This window comes from Morus notabilis, unplaced genomic scaffold (genome assembly GCF_000414095.1).
Source record: "Morus notabilis unplaced genomic scaffold, ASM41409v2 Scaffold569, whole genome shotgun sequence".
NCBI classification, from domain to species: domain Eukaryota; kingdom Viridiplantae; phylum Streptophyta; class Magnoliopsida; order Rosales; family Moraceae; genus Morus; species Morus notabilis.
In genome coordinates, this window is record NW_010357388.1 from 67,154 (window position 1) to 88,929 (window position 21,776).

Consider the following 21,776-nt stretch of genomic DNA (forward strand, 5'->3'; position numbering starts at 1 on the left):
TTTAATAGGACTTTTTTATCGTTATGGTTAGATACTATCAAAATAAAAAATACCTTTTTAATACTTATTTTTTATTTCTTTTGTTTTTCCAAACTGAGCATACACGCGGAGCTCATATTTATAATTAGTACATAAATGAGTTAAAGCTCTTTTTTATGGACAGTCCCTACACTTACCTTTTTTTAAACTTTTTTATCTTTATTTTTTTGTGAATTTTTTTTTACATTTAACTTTTTGTGTGTTTTTTTTTAAAATATATTGTTTTCTACTTTAATCCTATGAGAGTAATTTTTTACATGTGTTTCTATTTTATTTTTAATTAGTTAAAATAATTTTTTTAAATGCGTTGTTGCTTAATTTTTTTTATCAAGTTTGATCTTTACACGTATTTTTTTTAAATGAATTTAAAATTTTTTGAATAATTATATAATTAAATTTCTCATTATTTAATAAATAATAAATTTAAGTCTCGTTCAGTTCGTTAATTTAAGTTAAAATGTAACTTTAATTATAATAAAAAATTAAATATAATTTTTTATAAAAATTTTTAATTATAATAAATGATAGTGTCTTTAATACGGCTGCGCAGGCTACAACACTCGTAGAGAGTTAACAAAGGAATATCCACCGTAATTTTCGAAAAACAAAAAAAACAAAAGAAACGTAGGAAGTCGAGAAGCTTCGGGTTAGCCCACCATATGAGAATATTCCCACGAAATCTGGCCAAAAGTCCCAACACTTTGACCCTCGACCCTCGACCCACGACCCTCGACCACTGAAACAAACGGTCCAGATGAAGACAGACCCCATTTCATTTACCCATTACTCTCCCCCCACTATCTTCTTTTTCTTCTTCATCTTCACTGTTAACGGAACTGAAAAGCGAAAGCATTGCCTGCCGCTTAATAAAACTAATCCTTATTTCCACTCCCTTTTCCTATATTGCAACACTCCTCTCTCTTTGAGCTTTCGCCCATAGCCATGGCCGCTCTCAGCACTCCGTCGTTGCAGGCCTCGCTCCAGCCGTTTCAATCGCGTCTTCTGCCGAGCTACCCCAGGGCGTTTCGCGTTTCGTTCTCAGAGAGAAACGGCAGCATACCCTCTCGCGCTCTCAGCTGCCTGCGGTTCTCTCGCTCGCCGTCCCTGCCGTTCGTGAAGTTCGCACCTTTTGCTTCCCGCGGAGAAACTGAAGCTACTGAGACCGAAGAAATTCTGGAACAACCTTATGCCGAGGTATTATTTCTCTCTGTTTTTTTTCCCCTAAATGTCTAAAAAGGTTTTATTTTCTCATCGAAGCTCTGTTTGGTTGCTAGAAAATACGTGCGAAATGAATATGATGAGACGTCTAGTTGATTTAAGTAAACATGGGAAATTATCTCTGGCTTTCTTTATTGGCGCACAAAATGTGAAAGGATTATTTACATAAATGCCTACTTGTTTTAAAGTGCCCCGATCTTTAAAACAGTTCAAAATACTCCGATCTATAAAAAATAGATTAATTGCTCCTTCCGTCTAATTCCTTTCAAACAGACTTTTGACAGGACAGTGATTAAAACTTAATTAAAAGTGTTAAACTTTAATTAAATCAATAATAATGACCATTTTATTAAAAAAATAAAAATTAAGAAAATGGAGAATTTAACCAAAACCCTCTGCAAAGATCTGTACAACCCTCTAAAATAAAATTTAACAAGAATTGATATCTCAATAATGGTCTGGTGCTTGAGCTTATGCAAAACTATGTTCATCTTTGAGCAAATGTCAAAAAAAATCCCAGAAATTATCCTATGTATAACAAAAAGGTTCCATTTTTCTCCTTTTTGCTTCTGTGAATGACCACAAATTAGACAAAGAGACGTCTAACATCTCCACAAGGCACTAAAGCTACTTCTTGACGTCGCTGAAACAAAAGAAAGGGACTTCTTAACAAGTATTGATATCTCAATAATGGTCTGGTTCTTGTCGTTTGTTTTAGCTTGCTAATTTAGTTTTGTTTTATTACTGGTTTATCGTTTATTTAGTGGTGTCATTTCTAAGTGGACTATAAATAACCACTAAGCTATTGTATTAAAGAAACTTGAATATTTTGATAATTGAATTAGAGTTGAGTTTCCTCTTCAATTTGGAGTTTTTCCTTTGTGGGATTTTTTTAGGTGGATTCAGGAATCTTTCATCCGGATTAGGCCGGTAAAAGTCCTGTTCTATCCAATCCGCTGCGTCAGTTGGTGTTGACGGTGTTTTTCCGACAACTCTTGATTACCTTTCCAAAAACACTCACCGTTCAATCAAAGATAAAAACTGAAAAATAATGTAAAGGAGACAACAATTTTATAGTGGTTCGGCAATAATTCTTTACCTAATCCACTTGTGCATGCACTAATATTTCAGTCGGTTACAGATGCTCTCCCTTCTTACAACGAAAATGGTGTCTAACCCCTCTCTGGGTTTTATTGGCTCTATTTATAGGCCTTTACATGTGAACGTGTATTCTCCGTTCCCAAGGAGGAAGCCATCCTCTGTCCTCGGTAATCGTGAGAGTAGGTGGGTTTTCATGATGACTATCCCGGAGAATGCGGCTGATCCTTCCTATCTGCCGCCTGATTTCCTGACTCCTGCAGTAGCAGTCAGATAAATACTTCTCTTTTCGAGTTGACAAGACCGCTGCTGGATTTGACTGGACGGCTTCCGGTCTGATCCAACACCTTGACTCCTCGACCCAGAGGCTTCAAAGGGCTTTTAGCATACTTCTCGACTTCAACGGCACAAAGGCCTTGAGAGGACCTTGAGCACTTCTCGACTCCAACACCTTGACTCCTCGACCCAGAGGCTTCAAAGGGCTTTTAGCATACTTCTCGACTTCAACGGCACAAAGGCCTTGAGAGGACCTTAAGCACTTCTCGACTCCAAGAGCGCTCCTCAACCTAGAGACATCTCTCTAACTGTTAGTTCTCGACATCAGTGATTTGTTCTGACTTTCGGAGCTCTCGACGCGTACAACAAAAGTGGGTGGCTTGAATGGTCGACCATGGTGTAACAGTTGGCATTAGAGCTCTCGGTTTTTTCTTGGGATTCGATGCCATGATCGGTGATTGGAGTTACTTCGACGCCGATGAGTGTGAAGTTTGGAGAAGCGAGTCTTGTCGGTGGTGCCCACCAACAGCTGCCTTCTCCACCGCCTTCTCCACCACCATCTCACCATCTTCTACCCCCACTGCACCATCACCATCACTACCTTTCCCAGCACTACGACCAAACCAACCTCCACACCCAAATCGGGTATTGTTCACCTCCACCACCTCCATCAGTTTCACCCAACCACCACCACCATGACCCTTTCCACCACCGCCATCAATACAAGCCTTTATCGACACACAAACCCAGAACCACCAATGACCACACGAATATGGAATCATCACAATCACCAAACAAATCGCCACCATCAACACAAAATCACCATCGGAGGGAACAATGGCCTCAACCACAGATTTACGGTGAACCCAGAACTAATGGATCTTACGGCGACATTTCTCTTGATCTCAGCGTCGCCGCCGACGAAGAAACATGGGATTTTAGTGAACTCAGATGATTTCGCCAATCGGCATACACGGATCTCCGAGTTCCACGACCTACGACATCGCTATTGTTCCCTTTCCAGTCACCATCGAAGTGTACCAATGAAAATCTTAGACAACTTCGTCCTTCGAACGACCAAAAATTCGGTCTTCGTCGCGGCGAATATCGCGTCCATCTTTGGTTATTTGGAAAGCCCATCGCTGAAGGAGAAAACACCCGTCACTGAGGCGAAGTTCGCGCTCAACTCTGCTCGCGCTCATTGCCTTCGTCACGATTTGCAAGTGTGTTAGCCAGAGATGAATCCGACTTCGTGAAGAAGCGGTTGTTTGAGATCCGATCCTAAGTCTAGAACTCCGACGAGAAGGTTCTGAAGTTGAACGTTGCATGGTGGGCGACAAGGGGAAGCCAACTATGACGGTGGTGCAGGTGCTCAGATTTATTCATGGCCGCCGCCTCCGACGTGTGAGCCAATTCCATTTTCGCTAGTTGAAGTGTTCAAAGAAGCAGCCCTAGCCCATGAGCAAATGGGCCTAAATGAAACTTACTAGCCCAGCAAGCAAATTAGCTCACAAGAGATTATTAATCCAAATAGACAACTTGAGCTAAATGAGATTAATAAGTCCAACAAATTAATGGCTGAAAAGATGACTTCCAATTCGCACAAAGAAGAAAACAAACGACCAAATTTGCTTAAAGGAGACGACAACACCATCTCTTCACGGGCACCGAATATCAGGTAAAAAGTCAACCCAACAATAGTTGTTTTAGCTCACAAATTGAAGAGAATTTGACTCAAAAAGAAAGTGTTTCTTTGGAGATTCCATATTTTGATGGTAAATGTGACCCTATAGATGATTTCTTGATTGGATGCAGATTGTGGATTATTATTTTGATCATATGGATGTGGAAGAAGGAAAACAAGTTAAATTGGTGGTTTCTAAATTAAAGGGCCGTGCTCAAGCTCGTTGGAGTCGATTAGTCCACCAAAGAGAAAAAGAGAGCAAGAATCCGGTGCAAATTGGACAATGATGAAACATGTGAGCAATTGTTTCCAACTCCCGTTGATCCAATTTTATTCCAACTGTCGAATTAGGAAAGTTAGATTAGGATAACTTCCTATGATTGTTATCTAGTTAGGAGTATTTGTTTTTTAAATAAAGAGATAAGCAGATATCTGAAATCTCTATTTGATTTAGTTAGTGTTTATCTCTTAGGTTAAGGGATTTATCTATTACTAGAATTATGGGATTCAATGACAGCGTTGTTGTCATGCCTACCTATAAAACCTAGTAGCCGGTCATTAATCATTAGAATAAGAAAAATATATTTTTCTCTCCGAAAACTACATGGTATCAAAGCCTAGAGTTTCTTTCTACGTTAAACCCTAATGGCTAAAACAACCATGATTGGAGCAAGCAAGGCATCTTTCTCGAGAGTCACAGTAGAGAGCGTGCAATCCAAGACCACTGTCATAAACAGTGGTATGGATCTTTCCCCATCGATTTCTTTCCTTCAAATTACTGTTCACAAATTGAATGGTAAAAATTACCTAGAGTGGGCTTAGTCCGTAAAGCTTGCAATTGATGGCAGAGGCAAACACGGGCACCTGACTGGAGAAGTAAGCAAACTAGCAGCGGACGACGCTAACCTGAAAACATGGTGATCGGAGAATTCACTGGTAATTGCGTGGCTTATCAACTCGATGGAGCCAGCAATTGGAAAACCACATCTTTTTTTACCTACTGCCAAAGACGTCTGGGAAGCAGTGCGTGATATGTACTCGGATTTGGAAAACTCCTCACAAATCTTCGATTTAAAATTGAAGCTATGGCGATCAAGACAAGGAGATCGGGATGTTACATCATACTACAATGAGATGGTGACATTATGGCAAGAGTTAGACTTGTGCTATGAAGATGAATGGGACTGCCCAATTGATAGTCCGCGACACAAAAAAAGAGAGTGATCGAGTTTTTATGTTCTTAGCAGGACTTAATTAGGACTTGGACGAGGTAAGAGGAAGGGTGCTGGGCAGAAAGCCTTTACCATCCATCAGAGAGGTATTCTCGGAAGTTAGGAGGGAGGAGGCTAGGCGAAAGGTGATGTTGACTAATCAAGAACTGAGGCCCAACCTGGAAGCAGAAAGCTTGGCGTTGACCTCTAGAGGACCTGATTCAGATGGAGAAAAGAAGAAAAAACCATGGTGTGATCACTGTAGAAAACCATGGCATACAAAAGAGACATGTTGGAAACTCCATGGCAAGCCCCAGAATTTCAAGAAGAATGCAGGTGATAGCAAGGCAATCCCGACCATGAGTGAAGATTCTCAGAGACAACAAATTAATTCAGAGAAACCCCAATTCACAAAGGAACAACTAGATCACCCGTACAAACTCTTTCAATTTCCACAATTCTTAAACCCTTCTTGTTCTTTTGCTCAAAAGGGTAATTTTCTCACTGTAGCTCTTTCTAGTATAAAATCAAATTTGTCATGCCCATGAATCATTGACTTAGGAGCCACAGATCATAGGATTGGTTCTTCAAAACTATTCTCTACCTATAAACCGTGTGCAGGAAACAAAAAAATCAAAATTGCAGACAGATCCCTTTCAGCCATAGCTGGGACAAGATCAGTCATAATCTCTCCTTTCCTCACACTTCATAATGTTCTTCATGTTCCCAATTTATCAACCTACTATCCACAAGCAAAATAACTCATGATCACGAGTGTTGAGCTAATTTCTATCCTTCTTATTGTGAATTTCAGGAACTAACCTCGGGGAGGACGATTGGCAATGCTAGAGAGATTGGTGGACTTTGTTTCTTTGAAGGTGGATCCGAGTCTAAAAAACCATCACATAGTACTTGTCTTGAATCTATTTCGGTTGCTAGTAGTGATGAAATAATACTGTGGCATTATAGGTTAGGCCAGCCAAGTTTAAAACATTTATTTCCTAATTTATTTAGAAATAAAAATCTGTCCTCATTCCAGTGTGAATTTTGTGAGTTAGCTAAACATCATCGTACCTCATTCACATCACATCCATACAAAGTTTCGAAACCATTCTCATTAATACACAATGATGTTTGGGGGCCTTCACGAATCACAACACTCTCTGCGAAAAATGGTTTGTTACCTTTATAGATGACCACACAAGGGTAAGCTGGGTTTATTTACTAGAAGAAAAATCAGATGTGGAAGAAGTCTTTAAAACTTTTTATACCATGGTGTTGACACAATTTCAAACTAAAATCCAAGTTTTTCATTGTGATAATGGAAAATAGTATTTTAACAAGGTCTTGGGAAAATTTTTCTTAGAAAAAGGCATAGTTAACCAAAACTTTTGTAATGATACCCCTCAACAAAATAGAATAGCCGAACGCAAAAATAAACATCTTTTGGAAGTAGCTAGGGCTTTACATTTCACAAATAAAGTTCCTAAATACCTTTGGGGTGAAGCTATTCTCACTGCTACATATCTCATAAACAGGATGCCCACTAGGTTATTAAAATTCAAAACTCATTTACAAGTGTTCCTAAGTTGCTATCCTACATCTAGGCTGTCATCTACATTACCTTTAAAGATATTTGGGTGCACTGTCTTTGTCCATATTCATGATCATTACCGGGGCAAACTTGATCCTAGGGCTAAAAAATGTGTGTTCGTAGGATATGCTCCTACTAAAAAAGGATATAAATGCTTTGATCCAATTGCAAAAAAATTGTTTGTCACCATGGATGTAGCTTTTTTTGAATCCAAACCATATTTTGCTACTCATCTTCAGGGGGAGAACACGAGAAGATGCAAGAGAAATTAATGATGTGCTTGAAATAGAATCAACCGAATCAATTCATTTTGTCCACCCGAATATTCCTAATAATGAGGCTACAACAAACTCGGATTTACAACCTTTTTTGTCCACCCGAATATTCCTAATAATGAGGCTACAACAAACTCGGATTTACAACCTTTTTTGTCCACCCGAATATTCCTAATAATGAGGCTACAACAAACTCGGATTTACAACCTGAAAATGAGGGTGGAAATAATGCTTATTCTTTGAGCGAAAAAATAGATGTTTTAAATACTGAAAATTGGGATTGCAGCAGCATAGGGAATAGAGACAAAACAAGTACTAAGAGTCCAGAACTCTTGGTTTACTCGAGGAAACAAAGAACAAAGGAACAAGGTCCCGATCCTCTACAAGGCCATGAGTCCAAACCAAGGGAAGAACCAAACTCATCTGAGTATCCAGGTACCAATCAATTTGATCAGTGTCAACCTATCCAGTCTGTCTCTAATCCTAGTCCTGAGTCCTTTGATGATCTTAATGTCCCCATTGCTACTCGCAAGGGTGTACGGTCTTGTACCAAACATCCCATGTCTAACTATGTATCTTATAAAAATCTTTCTCCTTCGTTTTTGCATTTACTTCACATATATCTTTTGTGGAAATTTCAAAGAGTGTACAAGAAGCTTTATAGGTTCCTGAGTGGAGAAAGGCTATTTCTGAAGAGATGAGTGCTCTTGAGAAAAATCACACATGGGGATGGATTTGCCGAGTGGAAAAACAACAGTAGGGTGCAAATGGGTGTTCACCATCAAGTATAATTCAGATGGATCTCTCGAAAGGTATAAGGCACGGTTGGTGGCCAAAGGTTTTACTCAAACTTATGGCATCGATTATCTCGAGACCTTTGCTCCAAGGACAAAGTTAAAATCCTGTGAGGGTACTTCTTTCAATTGCAGCAAATCTCGACTGGCCGCTTCAACAGTTAGATGTGAAGAATGCATTTCTAAATGGAGAGTTGGAGGAGGAAGTGTATATGGATCTACCGCCTGGATTTGACAAACACTTTGGATCCAAGGTGTGTAAGCTGAAGAAATCACTTTACAGGCTCAAGCAATCTCCAAGGGCTTGGTTCGAACGATTCACTCGTTCTATAAAGAATCAAGGCTATGTTTAGGCTCACAGTGATCATACTATGTTTATGAAGCACTCCAATGATGGAAAGATTGCAGTTTTAATAGTATATGTGGACGATATTATTCTTACTGGGGATAATGTTACTAAAATGAATCGGTTAAAGGAAAGACTGGCTTCAGAGTTCGAGATTAAAGACTTGGGGTCTCTAAGATACTTCCTTGGAATGGAAGTGGCTCGCTCAAAAAAGGGTATTGTTGTCTCACAGAGAAAATACATTCTTGATGGTAGACTGACCGATACTCCAATGGATCCTAATCGGAAGCTGGGAGATACCAAGGATGGAAATCCTACAGATGTAACTCGGTACCCGAAGTTGGTGGGAAAACTGATTTATCTATCTCACACCCGACCGGACATTGCATTCACAATTAGTATGGTAAGTCAGTTTATGCACTTGCCATATGAAGAAGACCTTGAGGCAGTATACTGAATTTTGAGATATTTAAAAAGTACTCCAGGTAAAGGACTTTTCTTCAAGAAGAATGAGAGGAGGACGATTGAAGCATACACAGATGCAGTTTGGACAGGCTTAGTTATAGACATAAGATCTACATCAGGGTACTATACTTATGTATGGGGAAATCTAGTCATTTGGAGAAGCAAGAAACATAACGTGGTAGCACGAAGTAGCGCAGAGGCTGAGTACCGGGCAATTGCACAAGGAGTATGTGAGATGTTGTGGTTAAAAAAAATTCTTGAAGAGTTAAAGAGACCAATAGAGATACGTATGAAGCTATACTGTGACAATAAGGATGCAATTAGTATTGCTCATAACCCCGTGAAGCACAATAGAACAAAACATGTTGAGATCGACATGCACTCATCAAAAAGAAGATAGAGGCAGGAGCTATTTGTATTCCGCTTGTTCCAACATTACAACAAATAGCTGATATTCTTACAAAGGGGTTGTTCAGAACCAACTATGAATTTCTCATTACCAAGCTGGGCATGAGAGATATCTATGCACCAGCTTGAGGGGGAGTGTCGAATTAGGAAAGTTAGATTAGGATAACTTCCTATTATTGTTATCTAATTAGGAGTATTTGTTTTTTAAATAAAGAGATAAGGAGATGTCCGAAATCTCTATTTGATTTAGTTAGTGTTTATCTCTTAGGCTAAGGGATTTATCTATTACTAGAGTTATGGGATTCAATGATAGAGTTGTTGCATGCCTACCTATAAAACCTTGTAGCCGGTTATTAATCATTAGAATAAGAAAAATATATTTTTTTCTCTCCGAAAACTACACCAACAACACCGCAATTGTGAGCAAGGGAACCGATTGGTATTAGAATATGGTGACGAGTTCCGAAAGCTAAGTATGGTGCTTGATGTTGATGAATTTGAGATTCAACGAGTTGCTAGATTTCTTAGCGGATTGAAGAAAGAAATTCGAGAGGAAATTTCTTTATTGATGGTGCATGACTTATCCGAGGCTACTAATTTTGAGTAAATTGCACGAATGGTCCCCAAACTATTTAAAAGGTGACAGTTTGGTCCTCAAACTTTTTTTTGATGAAACGAACCCCAAACTATTTAAAGGGGTGCAATGTAGTCCTTTTCGTTAGATGTCGTCCAAAAAGTAACGGCACAGTGCACTTGAGATTCACGTGGCCCATGTTATTAGGGTATATGTGGAATTTCCCTCAAAGTTAGCATATTTAGAATTATTTATAGGAGGAAATCAGTAGATTAGAGAATCCAGATTTTCCTATTCTGATTTCTTAAGTTTAGGAGGATAGTTTCCTTTTCCTTATTTTTAGGTATTTGTTACCTTTTTTAATTATGTAAATTGTGTATATAAGTGTGTATTGGTTACCGACTAATTTTAATGAGAAAAGAGAAGATTATTCTTCCTCAAAATCTTCATGGTATCAGAGCCAGGTTTTCTGAAAAAAACCTAGCCTCAATTCCCAACCGTCCCTTATAGCCAAGCACAGCCATGGCATCCGAAACAACCAGCTCTACCTCTGAAGTTTCTTCTCATTCCAATCAAACATCTGCTCTTCCAAATTTTGGAAATTCTGGAAATTCTGGAAATTCTAAAAATCTTTCACTCCTGATCACTAGCCACAAACTTAATGGGCAAAACTTCCTCCAATGGTCTCAATCAGTCCGGATGTTCATCTGAGGCAGAGGCAAAGAGGATTATCTAACAGGGGAGATTCCAATTCCGAAGAAGGATGATCCATGCTAGAAAAAGTGGAAGGCCGAAAATCATCTGATTATGTCCTGGCTCATCAATTCAATGAATGTTGATATTGGTGAGAATTTTCTTCTCTATGGGACTGTACAAGAAATTTGGGAAGCCGTAAAAGAGACTTACTCTAGTTCCGAAAATACATCGGAGTTATTCGCAATTGAGTCCATCCTTCACGATCTACGACAGGGAGATCTCACAGTGACACATGACGATTGCGCTATATGTGAAGAACAAGCTTGGATTTGTTGATGGTTCAATTGCGAAACCTGATGGTACTGATTCTCTTCTTCTTCACTCCTGGATTCGCAACAACAATGTTGTTATCTCCTGGATTCTCAATTCTGTTTCAAAAGAAAATTTCTGAAAGTGTTATCTTCTCTGACTCTGCTCATGAGATCTGGATTGATCTCCGAGATTGTTTCCAGCAAAGTAACGGCCCTCGCATTTTTCAGCTGCGTCGGGAATTGGTCAATCACAAACAGGATCAGCACTCTGTGGTGCTTATTTCACCAAGCTGAAAACCTTATGGGAAGAATTGAGCAATTTTCGCCCAGGCTGTTCATGTGGAAAATGTTCTTGTGGAGGCGTGAAAGCCTTACAGGATTTTTACCAAATGGAGTATGTTCTGGCGTTTTTGATGGGCCTGAATGATCAGTTCTCTCAAGTTCACAGTCAAATTCTGCTTCTTGATCCTCTTCCTCCAATCAATAAGGTTTTCTCTCTTATTGCTCAGGAGGAGCAACAGAGAAAGATTAATCTTCAACTTTCTGGTGAGAATTCCAACTCCACAATGGCGTTTGCAGCCAGAAGTGATTCTGCTCGTCAAAATTCCAATGCTGGCAACAACAAAATTCACAAGAAGGACAGGCCGTTCTGTACACATTGTAATTTCCATGGGCACACCATTGACAGATGTTATAGACTTCATGGATACCCTCCTGGATATAAACAGAAGCCACGTCAACATGCCCCTCAGACTGGTTCTGTTAATCAGGTTGCTGATAATTCTGATGGCAATGCACGTGAACCTGTTGGGAATTTTGTTTAAAATCTCAATGCCAGCCAATATCAGCAATTAATGACCATGCTGTCCAGTCACATGACTGCCTTTGTCAACACTGATCAACAACCTCCACTCACGGGTTCTTGTCCAACAGGTACATGTTTTTCCATATCTTTGGATCCTTCTTTATCTTCCCGATACTAGATTGTTGACTCGGGTGCGTCTAGACATATATGTTGCTGTGTTGATAGTTTTGTCTCTTTAAAACCCATTTCTCACTCTACGGTTGTCTTGCCTAATAATACCACTGTCCGTGTGGAATTTTCTAGTGATGTGCGGTTATCATCCACTTTGGTTCTTAAAGATGTGTTATATTTACCAAAGTTCAAGTTCAATCTACTCTCTGTCAGTGCCCTCATATGTAATACTGAGATTACAGTGAGTTTCTTTACCCATCATTTTCTCATTCAGGACACCCACAACCAGATGATGATTGGCAAGGGTAATACAGTGGCTGGTTGATATGTTCTTGATTCCAGCAATGTTCTTTCCTACAATCAGTGTTTGGTCAATTCTGTGTCTACTACAAAGACTGCTCAGCTGTGGCATGACAGACTTGGTCACCCCTCCTGGCAGAAGTTGGAGTCCTTAAAAGACTGTCTACAGCTTGGTCAGATTAAGTGTTCAAATGTTTGCTCTATTTGTCCTTTGGCAAAGCAGAGAAGATTATCCTTTGTTCCTCACAACAATAGATCCTCTTCACCCTTTGATCTCATCCACTGCGACATTTGGGGACCCTATCATATTACCTCTCATACTGGACATAGATTCTTTGTTACTCTTGTTGATGATTGTAGTCGATTTACTTGGGTTTTTCTCCTCAAGAATAAATCAGAAGTTGCTACTGTTATTCCCAGATTTTTCACTCTTGTAGAGACTCAATTCAATACTCGAATAAAACTTTTTCGTTCTGACAATGCTAGAGAATTGCACTTTACTGATTTTCTTGCTGATAAGGGAGTTCTACATCAATTTTCTTGTATTGAGACACCTCAACAAAACTCTGTTGTTGAGAGGAAGCACCAGCATTTGTTGAATGTGGCTCGTGCTCTGTATTTTCAGTCTAGAGTACCATTGGTGTATTGGACTGATTGTATTCTTGCTGCAATATTTTTGATTAACAGGACTCCTTCACGTCTTCTTTTCAATAAGACACCATATGAGACTCTTCATCATTCCTCCTTTGATTACTCTTGTCTGCGTGTTTTTGGTTGCTTGGCTTTTGCATCCACATTAGAGTCCCATCGTCTTAAGTTTCAGCCCCGGGCTCGTATGTGCGTTTTCCTCGGTTATCCTGTTGGTATGAAAGGCTACAAATTACTTGATGTTCATAGTAAACAAGTGTTTGTTTCTCGCAATGTGGTCTTTCATGAGACAACATTCCCTTTTCATTCTATCACTTCAGCAGCCACCTTTCCAGATCTGTTTCATGATCTTGTCCTGCCCAGACCTCAATTTGAGCCCACTATCATTCCCACAACTCCCGTTTCTAACCCTGACACATTATCTTCTTTTGATCCCTCCTCTGCTTCTGCAGATATCTCTGCTCCTCAAAAGTCTACCAGAACCATAAAACCACCCTCCTACCTTTTTGATTATCATTGTAATCTTCTTAATGACAGTCCTTCTTCCATGACTAGTGAATATCCCATTTCTAATTACTTGACCTATGATTCCTTATCATCCTCTTATAAACACTTTGTCCTCACTGTTTCTACTCATTTTGAACCGCAATTCTACCATCAAGCAGTCAAGTATTCTCAATGGCGCGATGCCATGAAAGTTGAACTTGTTGCTATGGAACTCAACAACACATGGTCTGTTGTCTCTCTGCCTGAGGGAAAACATACTATTGGATGTAAATGGATTTATAAGATCAAGTATAAGGCGGATGGGTCCATTGAGCGTTACAAAGCTCGGCTTGTGGCCAAAGGATACACACAACAAGAAGGGGTGGACTACATGGATACTTTCTCTCCTGTAGCAAAATTGGTCACTGTCAAAGTGCTTTTGTCTTTAGCTGCATGTAAAGACTGGACAATGGTTCAGTTGGACGGGCTTTCCTCAATGGAGATTTGTTTGAGGAAGTCTATATGGACCTGCCGTTGGGATATCATCGTAAGGGGGGGCCTTCTAGCTCGTCCACTAAACTAGCTTGTAAGCTCCATAAATTCATATATGGTCTTAAACAAGCCTCAAGACAATGGTATTCAAAGTTTTCTCAGTCCCTTATCACCTTTGGTTTTAAACAATCCAAGTCTAATTATTCTTTGTTTACCAAGGGCTCGGGTGCCTCTTTTGTTGCTCTCTTACTCTATGTTGATGATATAATCATCACTGGTCCATCTTCCGATGTTATTGCCTCTACCAAACGGTACTTGAGTAGCCAATTCAAACTTAAGGATCTTGGTCCGCTTAAGTATTTCCTTGGCTTAGAGATTGCTCATTCTTCCAAAGGAATTCTTCTCACACAAAGGTACTATACTCTACAATTACTCAAGGACTCTGGTCTTTTGGCTGCCAAACCAGTCAGTGTTCCCACGGATCCCACTGCCAAACTTTTTGCTTCTGATGGTGCCCTCTTAATTGATCTAACTCAGTATAGGCATTTAATTGGTAGGCTATTGTATTTGACACTTACTCGGCCTGATATCACGTTCGCCGTACACAAGTTGAGTCAGTTTTTAGCTCAACCACGCGAACCTCATCTACAGGCTGCTCATTATCTTCTCCGTTACCTGAAGTCATGTCCTGGTCAGGGCTTGTTTTTCTCAACATCATCTTCTGTTCAACTTAAAGCTTTTGCAGACGCTGACTGGGGTTCTTGCCTTGATTCACGGAAGTCTACCACTGGATTTTGTGTTTTCTTGGGGGATTCGTTGATCTCATAGAAGTCCAAGAAGCAATCCACTGTGTCGCGCTCATTAGCTGAGGCAGAGTATCGAGCATTAGCAGCTACCACCAGTGAACTTGTTTGGTTATAACAATTGCTCCAGGATTTCGGTATCATTTCCTCTGGTCCTGTTCTCTTATTTTGTGATAATCAAGCTGCTGTTCATATTGCTAACAACCCCACATTTCATGAACGCACCAAACACATTGAAATAGATTGTCACTTTGTTCGTGACCGCGTTGTTGATGGTTCTATCAAGCTCCTGCCCATCAGAACACATCTTCAGCTGGCTGATGTCTTCACCAAACCACTGCCTGCTTCCACTCTTTTTCCACTTCTTTCCAAGATGGCTGTCAAGAATGTTTACAGCCCATCTGGAGGGGGAGTAGTAGAATAGCTGAGTCAGCTTGTAATTAATCAGTTTTAGTTCCAATTAGTTGAGATTAGCTGTACAAGTTGTTAGTTAGTTATAACTTATCTTCACAACTTGCGTACTAGTATATAAACTTGTTACTGTATCATTTCTTGAATACACAAGAATTCCAGATTATTTTTCCAGTCGTTTTCTTTCCTTTCTGTCGTTTCCTTGAGATTTTCTCTTCTAACAAGAGGAAGAGATGATCTAGTTTTGAGCTCGGTCTAGATTTTGGTGGTGCTTTATGGTTGCTTGATATGGTAGAACTTGCAGTGAAAGCTGGGGTTAGTGAGGTATTTAAGAAGAAATGTAGAGGGTCTACATACGCTCTCATAGTGGAAGTTACAAAAAATAAACATGGTGATTTCTTCAAGAGTATGAGAATTAGTAGAGGTATAGTAAAAAATATCATTGTTGAGATGAATTCAAATGTAAAAGCTGGAGCAATCTTCAATCTTGCCTAGCTAGCATTCTTAGGAACACGGAGAAGACATGTTTGAGTAGGGGGACAAAGGTTGATAGAGTTGAAGGTTAGCTCAACAGAGATAATATTAAGAGGGACATGAGGGCAGAGCAAGCTGGACATACAGGATGTGGGAAAGCAGGTTTCTTTCTAAGCTTCAACCTTGGAAAACCAAGAAGATGAATAGAATAGTGGAGATCAGCCTGATTCAAGTTGACAAGGTAGTTCTCTGGACTAGGAATAAAGAAGAAAGGGATGAAGTTTGCTCTTGGGGTAAGGTGAATCTTTGGAATGCACCAAGGGTCGAGATTATTCAATGGTATCAACAGGCTCACTAAGGGATGTGAAAATCCAGTGTCGATATTCCTGTATTGGGGAGGGAACTTGCTTTATGTGGAATTATTATGTGTTCAAGGTCATTGGAGATGAATGAGGAGGCTGAGTGGATGTATTTAAGCTACAGGTTGATTTGGAATGCAGCAGGAACAAAGGCGGGTACTTCATGAAGATCTCAAAGATTAAGAATGGAGGAATAAGAAACAGTCATTCCGGGCGAGTTTGGTTGTCAAGGGTGGGAGAAGTTTAGAGGATGTCTTGAGAGTTTCTTCAATAGGAGCAGTCATCAGGAACGGGAAACAGTAGGAGTTGGTCCGAGTAAGGGAAGTTCTTCTGAAGGAAAGAATGCAGAAGTGGTGAAATCCTGGAAAACAGCAGTGTGGATGCTGAGTGGAAGCTGATTAAGAATCTAATTGGTTGTAGACTGTCGAGGGTGGTGGAGGTGGTTCCTGTGGCAGCAGAAAGAGCGATTGTTTGGTGTAGGGATGGAGCCATGGTCAATTTTTTCTCATTGGGAGCATGTCAAAATTGAGGCTAGGAACAGTTGGATTGGGATTGAAGGATTGCCCCTGAATCTATGGAATGCTCATGCTTTCAAGATTATAGGTGAAGCTTGTGGAGGATTAATAGAGGTAGCCAAAGATACTTTGGGCTGTTCGTTCTTGGTGTTGGCAAAAATCAAGGTCAAAGGTCTTTTGGAAGTCCCATGCCAAGGCGAGAGGATTTATCTGGGTTTATTTAGCCTGGAGAATAAATAATCAACATCATTACATCGGAAAAACATGGGGCTTGTTGTTCACAAGTGTTGAAGGTTACAAACAAACAGGGGAGAGGAGACTCTAAAGTACGTGGGGATGAAGAATTCGGAATTAGACACGTCCAACGTGGCAGAATTCTCGGCGAGAAAGCAATATCAGGTTAGACTGTGTAGGAAGCCCCGTCGTTCAACAACTTTCGGCCTGACGGAGGAGATGGTGGAAGCGGGGATGGAGTTGAAAAGTCGGGAGTTGTCGTCGACATGGGTCCCACGTGGCATGCATATCAATGGGAAGGTTTCATGTGCCCCCGTGAATTCGACCCACGTGGCCTCTTCTTCATTGCAGCCACCGCTTTCAAGAGATTTGGGAGATCTGAGGGAATCAGTAGTGGAAGCGACGGTTCTCGTTTCTGAAGCCAAGCAGTTACACCTGCCGCCTAAAAAGAGGGAATTAATTCTCTCTAATTATTTTGAGGTTTTGGGGGAGGCTGAGAGTATGGAAGAGAATCAGGATACAACAAGTAATCAAGCCCAATCCGATTTAGGGCCCAATACAGATGGGCAGGGAGAAGGTAATTTGGAGTTCGATCACTCTAGAGTGGGGCCTAGCAAGGCAAATTCAAAACCGATTAAGGGGCCAATCACAAATAGTAGGAAATAGGCCAATATGAAAAGCTTAAGAAAGTATATAGGCCAACTTTTAGTTATAGAAATTAATAGGCCATAACTTGTCAAGTTATGGTTCATAACCAGATAAGTTATGGACAAACTTGTCAAGTTATGGTTCATAGCCATACAAGTTATGGACAAAAACCAGGAATAACTTGTCAAGTTATGGTTCATAACCAGACAAGTTATGGACAAAAACAGTAATTTGGCCTATTTATTAATTTATGTAAACTATTGGCCTATTAATTTTAATTGATCTCAAGTCTTGGCTTATTTCCCTCTTTCTCCCAAGGTTAGTCGGTGGAGGCCTAAAAATAGAGATGAATTTGTTAGGGCTAACATCAAAAAGTGGGATGACGAGTTTTAAAGGAAAAACTCAAAAAAGCCAGTCCTACGATATTCTAGTGACGGAGAGATGGAGAATTGACGAATTAAGCTATACCCACTTTTTTATACAAGATTGAGAAAAAACAAAAAGGGCAAAGAAGCTTTTATTGTTTATGAGGCTGGAACAGAACCAGAGTTCACACCAGAAGGACAGGAAGTTCCAAATTTTGGAGGGTGTGAATCCGAGGAAGAGAGTAGTTCGCGCTCAGTTTCTTCTTTCTGCTCGACAAAGGAGAACGAGGGTTTGGATTATCAGGAAGGATTCGTGGGATTAGAAGACTTGAGATTTCTTTTTGCACAACATCCTGGTGTGCTCTATGTGGAAATAATGATGAGACCTTGGACCATCTGCTGCTTCATTGCCCGGTGGCTGTTTCTGTTTGGCTGAAGTTATTGTTGGAAGCGGCTTTTTACTGGGTTGCTCCAGCAAGTTGTAGTTCGGTGTTGAAGGAACGCATGGCGGGCTTAGGTTTGAACAAGATGGCCAAAACGGTGTGGAAAAGCTTGGTGTTATCAGCTGTGGTCCCTTTGGATGGAGATAAATGGCAGGATTTTTGAGAAGGAATCGGACATTTCAGACATTTTTTAGAAAGCTAAATTTGTGGCCTCTTTATGATCTCACAAAGTCTTTTAAGGGTTTTCCATTTTCTTTGGTAGTTCTAAATTGGAAAGATGTTATAGGAAACTGATTTGAAGGTTTTTGATGGCTTCTTGTAGTTTCCATTTGCTGTTTTTATTGTTTTCTTTAGGAGGACACCTTATCCTTTTTTCCTGTAATTGATTTTCTCAATAAAGGAGTTTTCCTTATAAAAAAATTGATTGAATTATCAATGGAAGGTTTTTTCCTTACTAAAAAAAGAAAAAAAAAGATTTGCATGATATGTACATTGTTTGATATGATCTCTTTTATTCAGAAATTATTTATTCAGCTCTCCTCCTTTTTCTGATTTTTTAATTATTTTTATCACATTGTCACATGAGAAAAAAAGAACAAGAAAATTAACTACTTATGACCTAGTGACATATAATCATTTTACATATTCCTGATCACAACTGCAAGGGATGCATAGAAATTGGCCTGATGTGGAAGTACTGCAAAATTAGATTATTCTGTATATGCTCTAGTTTCCGATATTCTTTTCACTAATAGCTTGTTGTGACAGGAAACTCCGGATGTTGTTGGTGGTGCGGAAGGTGGCATTAGTGATGAATCAGAAAGTGATTCAAGGGAGGATATTGAAGATAATGCTGAGGAGAAACCTGTTTCAACGGTTGTAGCGTCACTGCAGTTGTACAGAGAAGCTTTAGCCAGTAGTGATGAATCTAAATTAGCTGAAATAGAATCTTTTTTAAAATCATTTGAAGATGAAAAAATATGCCTTGAAAGGAAACTGGCATCTTTGTCTGAAGAATTGTTGATAGAAAAAGATCGGATTTTAAGGATAAGTGCAGATTTTGACAACTTTAGGAAGAGGACAGAAAGGGAACGCTCTTCGCTGGTAACAAATGGTAAAGGGGAAGTTGTTGAGAATTTGTTGCCTGTACTGGATAATTTTGAGAGAGCTAAAGCACAGATTAAGGTGGAGACAGGAGGGGAGGAGAAGATCAACATTAGCTATCAGAGCATATACAAACAGTTAGTTGAGATTTTAACTTCTCTTGGTGTAGTGCCTGTGGAGACAGTTGGGAACCCCTTTGATCCCTTGGTAAGTCATTTAACTTCTATGACACTATCACATGTCAAATACTTTAACTTCGCTACAGTGCCTTTCTGTAATGTAAGAATCCATATAGGAACGAAAGAATCAGTGTGTAGGAAAAATATAGCAGTAGTGATCTAAATTATGAAGGATCAGTAGTTCCATGCAAAAGTACACGCTTACCGAGGGAACTTACGTTGGACAACATTTGCTAAACAATCTCTACACAATGAACATGATTGACGATTAATGCGTACTACTATGGCAACTCTTGCCTGTGTCAACTTAGAGAATGACTTTCCTATCTAACAATTGGCTATTATGCAGGTAAGAAACCAAGTTGGCTTGAAATACAATCCTTGATCAACTTATACGAGTAGTTAAGGAAATAGGTTTCATGCAGGCCTGGAAAGTTTTAATTCAAAGGTACTTTTGATTGATTTGAGCCAACTTGGTGACATTCTGCAAGTGAAACTTTAAATGACCAGTTTTAGGGTTGCAGTAATACACCTAATTATATAGCGTTAAGTTGGTAGTAGACAGTGTAGACAACTAAACGGAAAGAGTTTTAGTAGCCGGTGTAGACAATGAAACTCCTCTGGTGTTGCCTTACGTTCCTGATAAGCAGTCTGATTTCTTTAATCATTTGGGATTTCGGCAATCTCTAAATATCCAAATTTTTGTTTCCTTGTGAAAAGCTGCATGAAGCAATTATGCGGGAGGACTCGATGGAATTTGAAGAACGGATCATTATTCAAGAATTTCGCAAGGGGTTTAAGCTCGGTGATATACTGTTGCGTCCTTCAATGGTTAAAGTATCGGCTGGTCCAGGGCCTGCAAAGCCGGAGCAAGCACTGCAAGAAGAGGACCAAGATGTGAGTGACACCACCAAGCAGTGCATCCCAGAAGCAGAAGCAGAAGCAGAATCAGCTTGAAGGTAGAAAATATTTAATGCAGATCCAGTTTTGTAAGAGTTGTCGTTTATTTGTTGAACTGCTAGTAGAGTTCACAATTTTTGTGGGGTGTAATTGTAGCTGGTGGACATGTTCATGGAGAAGTTTATACAATTTTGAGCCTCTAGGATTCTTCTTTGAAGAAAGGGAACTTTTCATTAATTTGCAATTGTCTACAAATATGTCCTCACGCTTGTACAATAATTCTATTGGATTGCTATTTTGTTTAAGGTCTCTTACAGGTAGTAATGAGGATCTAACATGTAATGCTGGTATGTTAATAACACCACCACCACCACCACCACCTCCTGCGTCAAACCTCCTCTCACGATAAGGTTGTTGGGTGGCAGTTGCACCAGCCACCGGCACCAACCCTGACCATATTAATTGAATATAAAACGATTATATTCATAAATATTGTACCCTTTTTCAAAATGTCATGAATTTTTAAAACCGTTCAAAACACCATCCGATCTATAAAAAACAATTCAAAATGCCTCCTCCGTCTTTTTCCGTCTATAATTCTAACGATTTTATTGATGTGGCAGTTATTAAGTATATTAAAAATGTATTAACTTCATAAATACTCTGAACTATGTACCATTTTTTAAAATGCCCCCATGAACTTTTAAAACCGTTCCAAACACCCACGATCTATAAAAATCCATTTAAAATGTCCATTCACCTTTCTCCCTCTATAATTCTGACGATTTTGCTGATTTAAAAAAAGTATTTATAATATAAATTGGTTTTATGAAATTTTATTAATAAAACTACAAATTATTCCATGTAATACCAATTAAATAATATGGGTGAAGCGAGAAAATAAGTGCAACAATCGGTTTCTCCACCTTGGCAATGGTTATTATTTAAGCTCTTGTTAAGGTTGGCCTTATTTATTTATAACCAATTATATTACACGCTCCCGAATTTCATATTTGAGAATCTCACTGAATAGAATCAAAATAATATGGGTGAAGCGAGAAAATAAGTTAAAAAAACTCAATTTCTTCATCTTTGGCTATAGTTATTATTTAAGCTCTAGTTAAGCTTACTCTTATTTATTTATCAGCAATTATTTTGCACGATCTGACCCTTCATATGTGTGAATTCCACTAATTAGGCACGATTAACTTTAGAAAATATTTTAGATGCGAGAAAACAAGTTAAAACACTCGGTCTCTCCATCTTTAGCTATTGTTATTATTTTAAAACTAGTTAAGCCTAGCCTTATTTATATATAACCAATTGTTTTGAACGCTCGGGGCTGTCCACGGGCTGTACCGGGGTTGTCTCGGGGCCTCCTCGGGGCTGTCCCGGGGCTGTCCCGGGACAGTCCCGGGGCTGTACCGGGGATGTCCAGGGGCTGCCCCGG

The 21,776-nt window shown here is 39.5% G+C and overlaps 1 protein-coding gene across 2 annotated transcripts; it reads left to right on the top strand.

The window, feature by feature from the left end:
• Window positions 1-723: 723 nt before the first annotated feature.
• LOC21387657 (protein GrpE) lies at window positions 724-20,631 on the top strand. 2 transcript variants are annotated; one of them, XM_024169789.1, is made up of 4 exons: window positions 724-1,233; window positions 18,912-19,454; window positions 20,147-20,385; window positions 20,483-20,631. In XM_024169789.1, exons 1-3 carry the CDS (start codon window positions 982-984, stop codon window positions 20,381-20,383), a joined length of 1,032 nt encoding a protein of 343 aa, XP_024025557.1. In that variant the 5' UTR covers window positions 724-981; the 3' UTR covers window positions 20,384-20,385; window positions 20,483-20,631. The 2 variants fall into 2 exon arrangements, with proteins under 2 accessions (XP_024025557.1, XP_024025553.1); XM_024169785.1 differs by having other exon boundaries at window positions 725-1,233; window positions 20,147-20,631.
• Window positions 20,632-21,776: the final 1,145 nt, after the last annotated feature.

Excerpts from the sequence above, each read along its gene's own strand:
- LOC21387657 (XM_024169789.1), top strand. The coding sequence starts at position 982 with ATGGCCGCTCTCAGCACTCCGTCGTTGCAGGCCTCGCTCCAGCCGTTT. Across the intron at positions 1,234-18,911 it reads TGGAACAACCTTATGCCGAG|GAAACTCCGGATGTTGTTGG; the intron begins GTATTATTTCTC and ends TTGTTGTGACAG. Across the intron at positions 19,455-20,146 it reads GGAACCCCTTTGATCCCTTG|CTGCATGAAGCAATTATGCG; the intron begins GTAAGTCATTTA and ends CCTTGTGAAAAG.